Raw genomic sequence first — 12,072 nt, 5'->3', positions numbered from 1 at the left:
TTTCCTCCTTAGTACGGCGATTTCCCTCGGTCCCGGTACCATCCGAACAAAATACAGGTAAAAGAATTTGGTTAGTACGTTTGAAAAAATTGCGCTTTCCTGGTTAGTACGCTCAATTGCTTGCCGTGACGCAACCCACAATTCGTTCTCTAGTGTCTTCTTAAGGGTCGCAAACGTCTGAATTCATGATTTAATTTATTATCATTAGTCATTAAAATTCTTCCATTCATTCCACATCTCTTTCTTCTACCGTAATTTATCCAAATGCATTTCTGAATTCTTGTGACGTGATGAAAAATAAAATGCGGCCATTTTTCGGGAATGTCTGACTATGAAAAACTACAACCAATAAGAAGCCCCAATTTTCCCCACCCCGAGCTCCTCACCTTCTGTTGCCTTTGGAGCGCTTGGGAGTGCCCACTGCTGCGCACAAAGTTCGTGAGTGGGCAATTGTTGCTATTGCACGAGTTATCATGATGAAGAAATGAGTCTTAACGGTATTAGACAATTCCCTCATTATCTAAAGCAGTACTGCTCCATAAACTCGACGTCGTGCGTATTTACTTGACTACTGTTGCGGGAGCAGACGATCCTCTGGATCTCCACGCGAAGCTTAGCTTAAAAATACTTGATCTCGGAACGAAAGCAGACGACATTAGACAAATTTTGAAAGTAAATTTCAACTGTTTAATATAAAATTTTCTTGTAATTACGTCGTAATCTAATAATCTTGCGTGTCATCAGTCGATATATCGATCGATTTTACAATCGAAATGGTATCATTCCAGAAGCGAATGTCTACGGCTGTTGCCGTAATTTGAAAGTCAATATAATTTTGCCCAATTTTTATGATGTTTAAAAAACCAGTTGACTTACTCCGGGTTGTTGTTATATTCTCCGAGTACGCTGTGAGAAAGAAAAATGACTTGTCTTCGCTTGTCTGAGCTTCACTCGTCCTCGTTCTGTAAATATATATAGGATAAATCACGGGAGATAGACGCCGTAATCATGAAATCGTCTCCGGGATGTCCATGAAAAATTGCGATTTTTATTCACATGGTATTGTTTTTCATGGTAGCGCTCATTTTCTTGATTTTAAATGTGAAAAGAGTTCAGGAAGGCGATCCTATGAGAACTACCGATAGTAATTGTAATTATGACGACTTTTTCACTGATTGCAATAACCCCGACTGCTATTATTTACTTTCCTCGTTAGTACGTTTTCCTGGTTAGTACGTTCATTTTTCGTGGTCCCTTCAGAAACGTACTAACCAAGTTCCACTGTATTATGTTTAGAACGCTTAGTCATACACTTTTGTATAGTTCTGATTTGAGCCAGAACCGGATCCAGAAAATGTCTCATATGTGAGGCTTTACAGTAAAAGAGCATGAAATCCTTTTCAATCGCATCAGATATATGTTTCCCAGATTCAATTACTCATTTGGAGGCAAGAAAATGAAGCCTAATAATCTTATTTACTCATAAGCAACACCACAGATGACCTTTAGAGAAACAAGGTTGCATTCCTGAACAATGTTGAACTGCAAGCATTTCTGTCACTAAGATTACTTCTGTTACCCGGGAGAAATTTCGGAATGGTGATATTAAATGCTCGCAGAGAAGCTAATTTTCGAAAATATTCTCATTAAAAGCAGTTTTCAGGAAATCCGTTTAACCACCTGCGAACAAAGTTTGGGGATTGAAGAAATGAGATATCTGAGGATAGTCATCCAAATTAATCCCATTAACAGGGAGCAAAATTTTGCTAATACATCACGAAGGCTTTACACCCTGTGGGCCTGGGTTCAAGTCCTGGCAGTAGCAGAAACTTATCAGAGATGGTCCAATCCCTACTTGAGAGTAATGTGGAGGGCACTTCCAGTGCACCACTCTGTCCAGCAGATGGGACGTCAAGTCGTCGTCCCTTAAAGGCCTATCATTACAACCTGGCTAATGCCAACATAGGGTTCTTATCCCCCCAGCCCTTACTTCATGGCACTAATGACCCCAGCTGTCAGTTACCTCCTTCCAAATAGCATACCATAGATAATACGGAGCACACAGGACCCGGGGTATTCGGAAGTTCAGATTTTTCCGGTGTTTAGATCATATTTTTAAAGTGAGCTATTTAAATAACCGTGCAACTACCGTCATGCCGCCAGTAATGAATAAAAAAAATCATTAATAGTCCGGAACAATTTTCCTTCTTTATAATTTTTACGCATTAAAAAAGCATTTTCCCATGAAATTTTAGCATTAGTTGATAGAATCTACCGGGTATAGCTTCTCTGTCGGCATTCTTCCGCAAATTCAGCGCCGGGAACTTCGACTCATAAGCTGTGTGACTCATCTCCACGTGATATTTTGCTTCCCCATATCTGATAACTACACCGGACACTTTTTGTATTTCGATTTAATGGTACTAAGCCATTCATGAGTTTAAAGGGACTGCCTTATCACTCACGTCTTGAATTTGACTTCAATGACGACGCGAGCTATTCTCCTAGGGCATTAACTCCCGTTCCGTTAAAAATAAACGCTTGCCACCTAGCGGAGTTTAGCTGCTAGCTATTCAAGTTCCAACCATGTTTCATTTAAACCCACTGACAATGAGATACAAGTTGAATCAGCTCTAATAAGCGCGCCGTGCAATCAACTTTCCCTCGCCTACATTCGTCCCGCAGATGTGGGGTTAGCCCGCGGAATGAGACAACGTATGCTGCTTTTACCATTGTGTTGAATCACAATCGACTTACGTCCGTACTAGAAGTACGACTGTCTTTTTTGGATCACCTTGGAAGCCAAAATTTTGGCACGGGAGTATTTTTAACGACTCATTTCGCCATTATTTTTCACTGGGGTGAAGGAAAACATAGCACTGGCAAAATTCTAGAAAACCTTACGTTAGGGATAGACATTCCGTGGTTCATAATTCCGGATTAACGACCATCTACTGTAATTACAATAAATATGTTATAAATAGCGTCGATCAATACGTCGAATAATAAACAAAAGGTGATAATGTTAATATCTCCGGCGATCATCTGCCTCAATCACGCATACACGGCGATTGCCGTATATTTTAGGTTTCGATATCCTTCTACGGCAAGTTTTAACAAAGAGCAATATTTGCGTTCATAAAGGAGCCTGAAATATTACTGAGAGGGTGTAGGGGGAAGCAATAATTAGATTCGCGATGTTTTTAGGTTCACTCTCAACAGCGCGACGTCATTTCAACCGTTCTTGTATTCATTTTTGCAACTCATTTAGATGAATAAATAACCTAACTTCATATTGCTCCAGTCGGAATTTTCAAAACAAGTCGAAAGACAACTGCGTAAAATCAAGATTAGCGGCCTCTGTGGGACTGGGGTTATTCTGCGCAAAATCGAAAAACTGTGTAAAATCAAGAAAAGATGTAAAATCGAAGTTTCACCATTGGAATTCCCTATGCTTTCCGGCCGGACTTGAGTGTCGCTGCGTAAAAACGAGACTTGATGTAAAATCAAAGTTTTACTGTACTCCCAAAAGTGCAAAAAAGTGGTAAAATAGATAAAACCTGGGAAACCTCCTGGGTTTGGCACTCGGTGCTAAATCCAGAAGGTTTTATCTATAGTATATGCCTGGAAAGCCTACAATCTTTTATTGATAAAATATTCTATGTGCTTCCTAATACTGAGCAAAATTTGGGTAGTTTCACTATCTTAAGCGTTGGTTTTGGAGAACCACGCATCAGTGGTTGTGTGATATGGGGAGGCATGATCACAGATGTTGGGAAGTAGTTTGCAAGGATGCATTGAAAATACTGCGTGACATCGGAAGCTGAAAGATGAGTCACCACACCACAAAGTTGTGCACAAGTTGCCCCAGAGGCAAATCCATTTATGTGGTTCCGATATCACGCAGTGCAACGGTGCCCCGGCTCCAAGTTTGATGCATGGATAACAACAACACACAGCTCCCGTGAAGTCAGCTGACTAGTAATTACGCTGTTGTGCAGATGGCCTTGTGAGCTGTGAGGTGTGCGGGGTTAGGGACGGATTTAGCTGGGACCAATCAGGGTGAAATAGGAAAACTGCTTCGAGTGGTTGTTTGTTTCAACCTAGCTTAATCCTAGGTTTATGGTTTATGTTTCTCTCCAAGTCTCGTCCCCTGAGCACTTTCATCCCTCCATATATCACTTTTTTCTGCAACATTCTGATTGCTTTAAAAATTAATTGGGTGTGAGCTTGTAAATCATGGTGAAATTTTATAATAACAAAGCTTCACTGTACTTTCACTTGTAAATTTTGTCTGGACTGCATAAGTGTTCATTATTACAAAATTTATTTTTATCCCCCTTCAATATATGTATTGTGGTTCTGCCTTATAGAGATTTATTTCATGGGATATTGAACACATTCTGTGGGACTAGCAATTTTTCCTGTATGTAATCCCTCACATCTGTGCAGGTAACTGCCGTATATCTTCATATGATCAAGTTGTCAACTCAATAAAATCTGGCAATTTCAAATCTTTTTTAACTGTAGCAAGTGTTACTGTGTTGTGAGCAGTCCTCAGCTAATGAAAGAGGAAATTCGTAACGTTTTACTGAAACCTCAAAAACTCAAGTATTCGAGTTTGAACTTAAATAACTTCAAAATGCTAAAAGTATATTATTTAATGGTTACCTACACCACCTTTTAGGTATTTACTTTGTTTTATATTTACTAAGCATGCTAAAATTTTACTTTTTTGTTGGCAATGGTGAAAAAGATGTCCCATTTGTAGTTTGCTGTGAATGCATGTTTTTGAAGCTTAATAACTATAAAGCAAAGAATTTTGACTGATGCAAAATTTTGATAGAAAGTGATTGTTTTGATAGAGACCACTTGCAAAATTTAAATTCAATTAAGATTTTAACTGTTCTAGGTACAAACTTCTTATATCCCTATTCAGATTAATTTCTTAAGCTGCTGCCATGTTACTGGCTAACAGATGCTGTTTTATCAATAAATTTATTCTCAGTGAAAGGCTAATAAAAGTTGTTCTTCTGATTTATTCCTGTTTATAGGGATTGCCTGGTTCAGCTGGACCCCCTGGCTCTACTGGAGAAAGAGGTTTGAGAGGAGAGGCTGGTCCTCAAGGTGTGGAAGGACAGCAGGTAGGACAAAAAAGAGGATGGAGAAATGTACTTTGCTCTAGGTTCACTTAGTATTCACCTATTTGTCTTTTTAGAGCATGAGCATGTTATAAATTACGCTCCTGGAAATGGCAGATATAGCACTTCACAGCCTTTTTGTTATCACGTAGCCAAGCAATTGTGGATACGACTGTTAGGCTGTCATTACTCATCTTAAAAAACTATCAGCATCCCTTCACTCTCATGCCAGTATAAATTGCATTAGCCTGTAATTCTGTCGACTCAGTTGGGATATATAGCCGCCTATTCAATTCAGACTGCTTTAAAATGTAAATTATATATGTGCATTATAAGGGAGCCCTTGCAGTTATACCAGACTATCCACATTGTGGAACATAGAATTTCAGTCTTGTTAAATGGAATTGTTGTTTCACAATTTTTCATTCAATGAAACCCATTGTACTTGTGTTTTAGATTTATGCCTTCATCTGATTGTGAGATCAAGTTCTTTTTCATGCATTGTTCATAACTTTTCAGTGTACAGTAAAACCTCACCTTAACGAACTCCCGCTAAACGAAGAACTCCGTTCAACGAACAAATGCTATTGGTCCGGCCAATTGCCTATGTAAACACATTAGTGAAAAACCCCGATGAACGAACTCCTCTTTTACGAAAACTCCCGATCAACGAAATGAAATTGCGGCGCGATCCAGTGAAATTCACCTCCCAATAACCAATTTTTCCGGTTAAATTTTTATTTTCATATGAATAATTTAATATTCGTAGCGTTGGAGGGCAAATCAGAGACTTCCACTGAATAAGCCAATCAGAATCGTCATTATTAACCGTAACCATAGCCTTCCGTCGTGTGTTTCCGCCGACCCCAACTCGTGGCTCGCGGCGAATTGCGAAAAATGTTAATGCTGACTTTCGTAAATAACTCAATGTCCCAATATTTACACGCTCAAAGATATGATATCTAGAGCTATGTACTTCGATCGCATTCTTTTGACGGTTGTTTAAGATACTTTACAGAATTACAACGCGTAAATTCCGAGAAGAATTTTTTTTCACTCGCCGCCATCTTGGATAACTTCTTTAAAATTTAACTAAATTACGGAAGATACAATGTGCGCGCTAGAAGATGAAAGCCAAAATTTGCATCTCTTAATTATCTTTAATATATATGACTCAGTAGTTACTCTTGTTTCATTCACACTGTTTATTTCAACATCATCTAAAAAATAGGAGAAACTTTTGCATTTGCCGCAATCTTGGATAAAAAATATTCGCACTTAAGACACGAAAGCCAACATTTCCCATTGATCTAGACGTTACTTGAATTGAGTGCTTTATACTAAAGGTCAGTCTCTGTCTGTCGGCGATTGTAGCGATGTCCTAACGTGATGTGAAGCGGTGTTGATTTTCTCCTGAGAAAAAGGTTTGCGACGGCCGTCAATTGTTGCATGAAGAAGACGACACAGTCTAAACATGCCATGTTTAGACTGGGCCAATGGTGATGCCTCACCCCTGTGGTAGCAGCAAAAATCCATGAATGACAGCGGGATTAATTCAGCGGTGGTTGGCGGGAGTTGATGCACTCATGGGGAAAGTAGATTTCTTCCTCGATCGCTGCACGGGCCCAAACATAGGACTAACTATAAAAAATGTGCGTGTTATTTTCTTCCCCCCAACTGCAATAGCTAACCTAGCTAAATGCGACCTCTCGACCGAGGGGTCATTTCTGCAGCAAAGCGGCATTACTGTCGGATTTTAGTGGAGTTTTTGGTTTGTCGAATGGATGTAAGGGATCAGCGAAATTGAAGAGGACCATTTTGCAGGTAATGCAAGGGCTTTGCAAAGCTTGGAAGCGTGTCGCACCTGTCACCATATTTAGTTATTTTGCAAAAACCGGGTTTGCAGTCAACAGCATCATTATCGTGACTTATTTTACTTCAAGAACACCTGCATGAGGCCTTCCAAGCTGTTTTCTTATCGGGAGTTGTCAATCCGGTTTGCAGTCAATCTGCGACCACGCGATGGAGAGTGATGACGAAAGCCGTGAATCCTGGTAGGGTCTCTCAAAAGTCATGAATATTGAAGGGTCGTTTGATGAGTTCACTAGAATAGACTCAAATTTCGTAATCCGCGAAGCCAGCGAACTGAGGGTTGCAGAATATAATTTCTCGAAAACTCATTTTTCAAAATCGTGACGTATTTTACTTCGAGAACTCCTGCATTGGGCCTTTCAAGATGTTTTCTTATCGGCAGTTGTCTATCCGGAATGCGATGGAAATGATGCTAGTACAATGAATTATTTACGAAGCCCGCGACCGCAAATATTGCTATGGAGTATTCTGGATTCGACTACTATAAAGAAATGCTGCCACCCACTGAGCTTTAATGGGTCGACGAAAGTCGCACTCGCGCCGTTATGGTAGAGCGATCTTAATTTCATGATGAAGCTATAATTGGCGCTGTTACTTTAACTTTATATTAGTAATGGTCAAATCTATCGAATTCTTAATTTTTCAGTGTAAACTTCACGAATACATGCACTCTATTTCAAATATTGAGAATAAAGGGATGGCCTCCACTCACCGCTACGTTGCATACATTTTTGAAAACCGATGAAAAAGCACGCGAAGTGATTGAATAATACGAACTGAGGCTTCCTAAATGTGGTCTATTGCCCGCGATTTGCATTGCAGCTGAAGAAATAAGCACTGTTTTGAAGTATGCGAAGGTAGAATGAAGATAACGCATGCAGACTTGCTTCTATTTCCGAGCCCCTAGAATGATGCAACGTGCGCATCACCTCCGGGGAACGAACTCCCGATCAACGAAACGGCAAAATTTCGGTCCCTTGAGTTTCGTTTAAGAGAGGTTTTATTGTAATTGCTCAGCATCTGTAAAAAGGTTGTTGTATAGGATATTCCTTCAGATCGTCCCCCTTCTTTCCCACTTGTCTTGAGACATATTTAAATCAGTAGAGCAATGACCATGAGGTTCATATTCATGTATCAAATGATTCACATATGCTCACACATGCATTAAGACTCCAGTCTTCTTTACTTATTGCATGAGGATGTAAAGTTTTTTTCTATTCCTCATCTGAGCTTATTTTTTGTATAAAACAATGCAGGACTCTCTTGTTGTTACAATTCAATTTGAATCTGTGTATCAAGCTGTTTATAATTGATATTGGTGGTATAATTTTGTTTGAAATGGTAAAAATTCTGATAACACATTTCTAGGGTGCACGAGGAAAACCTGGACCTGCTGGACCAGAAGGTACTAAAGGTGACAAGGGAGAAACTGGATTGCAAGGTGCCAAGGGTCACAGAGGTCTCATTGGACTGCAGGGATTGCCTGGTGCACCGGTATGATAATTTTTCTTGAAATTTATTTTATTATTTGTAAGTATTACAAGGACCTCGGAAATAGTAAGAGGGGCCAAATATCTAGTTCTGGGGTCTTGGGGATTGTGGTGGAGCATGCTAAATCACAAGGGACACTCTCAAGGTGTACTCTGCAGATTTTAATCAAAATTGGTAGGGTGGTAGTGTTTAGTAATAAAAGCAAAATAGAAACCTATTGAGTGAAGATATTGGCTTCCATAGTTCCACCCTATCCATCCACTTTCTGCCAAGGGACCCCTCACATAACACTGGCGGCAGTATTTTCTGGTTGATTCAACTCCATTTTGCCTCCTGAGTTCGTGCCTTACTCTCCTGGGGCGATGAATTCCTGGGATGACTGCTTCCTGTTGTAATGCGATCGCTGGATCTACGCTGTTCACTAGGGCTTTTACAATACAACTCCTGAATTTGTATATTTTAATCTTTTTCCTGGTGACTTCTCTTTGTAGCACATATGCATTTACTTCGGAGGTTGATAGCAATAACTCAAATGCCAATTTTCGGTACCATTTTACCGATCTTTACCGAGGGGAGTGGAGTACGCAGTCATTTGGTCGGAGAAGTCCACTGCAGATTTACTTCTATTGTATTCCAGTATGGCTGCTGGCTTTTTGATGACTTTTCCTTTCACATTTTTAGTTTCAACCATCTCATCTACATGCATTCTAGGGAGCATCAGGACATTTCGTGTATCTTTCCAATTTAAAATGGTGATCCCCTCTGTACTTTCTTTCGCCACAATATCTCCTCTTTTCATCTTCATATTACATGTGACTTCTTTGGGTGTTCCTCTTCTATTTTTTTCTCAAATTTCCTACGAGATGGGTTTCCTTGTTGAGTAACTTTTTTGCCAAGTCCATGCTATAGTGTACCAATTGTCCGTGCACAATGTACGTCCACATCCTAAAATTGGCTTGGCAAGAGACATCACGACAGAAGTTGGGGTTGTTGGTAAACCACCATTTTTGCCAGCATAAACTTGAAGCTGGTAAGTGTACCCAAATCCGCAGCATAACTTGAAAAGTTTTATCCCATATTTGTGCCGTTTTCCTTTCATGTATTGACGCATAATGAGACGACCTCTGAAGGGGACAAGAGTCTCATCAACACAGGAAGTGTCTCGTGGAGTGTAGAGAGCTTAATAATTTTCTACAAGCATGTCAAGAAGAGCTTGAACTTTATGTAGACGGTTTTCCATCAGATTGTGGTGAATGTCTGCGAAAAGAACCATTGACAGTAAGATCTCAAATGGATTTCTTGACATTACCTTAGGTGCAAATTGATTGGTATAAATTTCGTCGGTGCTCTAGTACGATTCTATAGTGGGCATTTTCAGCAGACCCATGTACATTACCAGTCCAAAAAATTTCTTTATCTCCCGTCACAGTAGTAGGAGTCCACTTATGTAGCCTTGACGTAGGAGGAACATCACCTTTTGCTTCAATTTTTTGAGTTGCGTAGATGTTGGTGTGCTCAATGATGTGAATAAATATTTTTTCATCTACCACAGCAAAAAAGTAATCACAGGGTTCTCCATTGGGAACTTTAGCGGCTAAAGCTGGGCTCACTCCAAAATGCTCAACAAAATCCGGTAGCTTCGGCTGGTTGCTGTTGGATTCCGACCATTGGAAAACATGTTCTCTCTCGTTTTCTTCTTCATCCTCAGCAGGTACCGAGGCAGTTGAGTAAGGAACTTTTGAATTGGAAGTATTTCTGAGAACATATTTCAATCTTTTCACATACCTTTATAAAGGAATCAAAGAGTTCAACGGTTCTGAGTCTGAAGAGTCCCACGAATCATTCGAGTCCATTGGCAAAAAGTCACTCTCCGACGTATCATTTTCATTGTTACTGTCACTCTCACTGTCACTGGCTCTACTTGCGTAGGCTTTCGCCATTTCATCACACAGTCTTTTCCTTGCCTCACTCATAATGCCACGTTCAGTTGTTTTCAGAGGGCAAGGGAGGAGTGGAATGGTGGATAAAATTTGGCTAATACGAAGTTAGAACTGACAGCACTGAAACTACAAAGAGCCACAATTGGAAACCAGGCTCCCAAGCTCGTAATCTCAATACATTAGAGGTACGAAATTGTCACACAATGTAACTGCTTCCCTCAACTATTGTTGCGACAATGTACTCATCCCTAGCAGTGTGACCTGAGTCATGACCGGCGTGGCGTCAGGGTAAAAAATTTCATCTATGACGCCATGCCGGTCATTATGACCGTAGTACAAAGTAATAGTAAAATATTTATTTTAAAGCCAAGTATAATAACACATTTGATGTTTTATGATCGGGGAATAAGTAACGGAATGAAAAACACCAATGGCATCAGAGGACATCTACTAAAAACATCATGGCGGTCAATTTGTTAATCAGTTATGATCTCTTGAATTTTATTAATATTGGCTTTAGTAGGTTATAGTTTGGAGTGAAAATAATTTTTTTACAACCCGCATTACTGTGAGTTGAAAATAATATTGTTCCTAATTTTAGGGACACAATCAATCATCGTCAAACGAAAGATTGAAGGAATTGACACGATTTTAATCCCGTATCTTTTAAAGTTCTATCTGGTACCTGGCCTGCATTTAAAGTTACTCCTGCTATCTCTATTAATCGATTTTTAAAGTAACATTATTTTGAATTTCTCCTTTTCTTTATTTGTGCAAAGATTTGATAGGGATTGTGATAAATAATTACTTTTATAAGGGATGGTTTCAGTTTTAATATCCTCTCCCTAGCTATTGAGTTAATCCACAAGGCTGCTTGAGTCACCCAGTAAACACGTAAGACTCATGCATGAGTTCATTAAGAAGTCTAACGAATTTGTACGACTCCTGCAAATGAGTCCCACATAACCTCATAATGTCGTCTCCGTGAGGTCATATGCAACCGTATAGGAAATCTGGCTGAGGCCTCCCAAGACTCTGAAAGAGCTCATACAAGCGGTCTTCAAGGACTCTTATACGATATTCAATGCGACGTAGGTGCAAATGTGGCGCCTCCACGTGTCTGATTATGGAACTACCTGGAGAACCAGAAAAATGACCCACTTCGTAATAATTCCGATAGATGGCTTTGAAATAGCCTACAAAAACGCCGGGGCCCCTACCAGCCCATTTATTAAAAATTTCAAAATACTTTACGCATCCTAATTTAAGAAAACACTCTCCGATGACATAAGTATCTGACGTATCCAATACAAATAAAGCAAAATAATACATTAAATGAGAACCACTGGTGGAAATAAGGCAGAAAAAACATAATGGAATAGACAACTTCATGATATTTATAAATTTATTCTTCATAATATTAAGTCAATAAACAAACATCACGAGTTTTTGAATTCTTCCTTTCTGCATACTTTACACGGTCTCCGCTTGATACAGCCACAGCCTCCCCACTCTCTCCAAGGCGACACTACTTGCTGATGTTGGGTTCCATTGCATAACAGAGGCTGAAAAAAACATTGAACTTAAGTTTGTTGAGAGTTATAATTGATAACATCAAATAAACCATA

At 39.6% G+C, this 12,072-nt stretch overlaps 1 protein-coding gene across 2 annotated transcripts in view; it reads left to right on the top strand.

The window, feature by feature from the left end:
* The window catches only part of LOC124170902 (collagen alpha-1(I) chain-like), an 84,420-nt gene that overhangs the window by 61,140 nt on the left and 11,208 nt on the right, over window positions 1–12,072 (top strand). For both annotated transcript variants that reach the window (XM_046549952.1, XM_046549958.1), the window contains 2 exons: window positions 5,055–5,144; window positions 8,382–8,507. In XM_046549952.1, the coding sequence (XP_046405908.1) occupies window positions 5,055–5,144; window positions 8,382–8,507 (216 nt within the window). The remainder of the gene's footprint in view (window positions 1–5,054; window positions 5,145–8,381; window positions 8,508–12,072) is intronic.

This window comes from Ischnura elegans, chromosome 1 (assembly GCF_921293095.1).
Source record: "Ischnura elegans chromosome 1, ioIscEleg1.1, whole genome shotgun sequence".
In the NCBI taxonomy this organism is placed as follows: Eukaryota; Metazoa; Arthropoda; class Insecta; order Odonata; family Coenagrionidae; genus Ischnura; species Ischnura elegans.
This window is presented reverse-complemented; position numbering and strand designations above follow the sequence as displayed.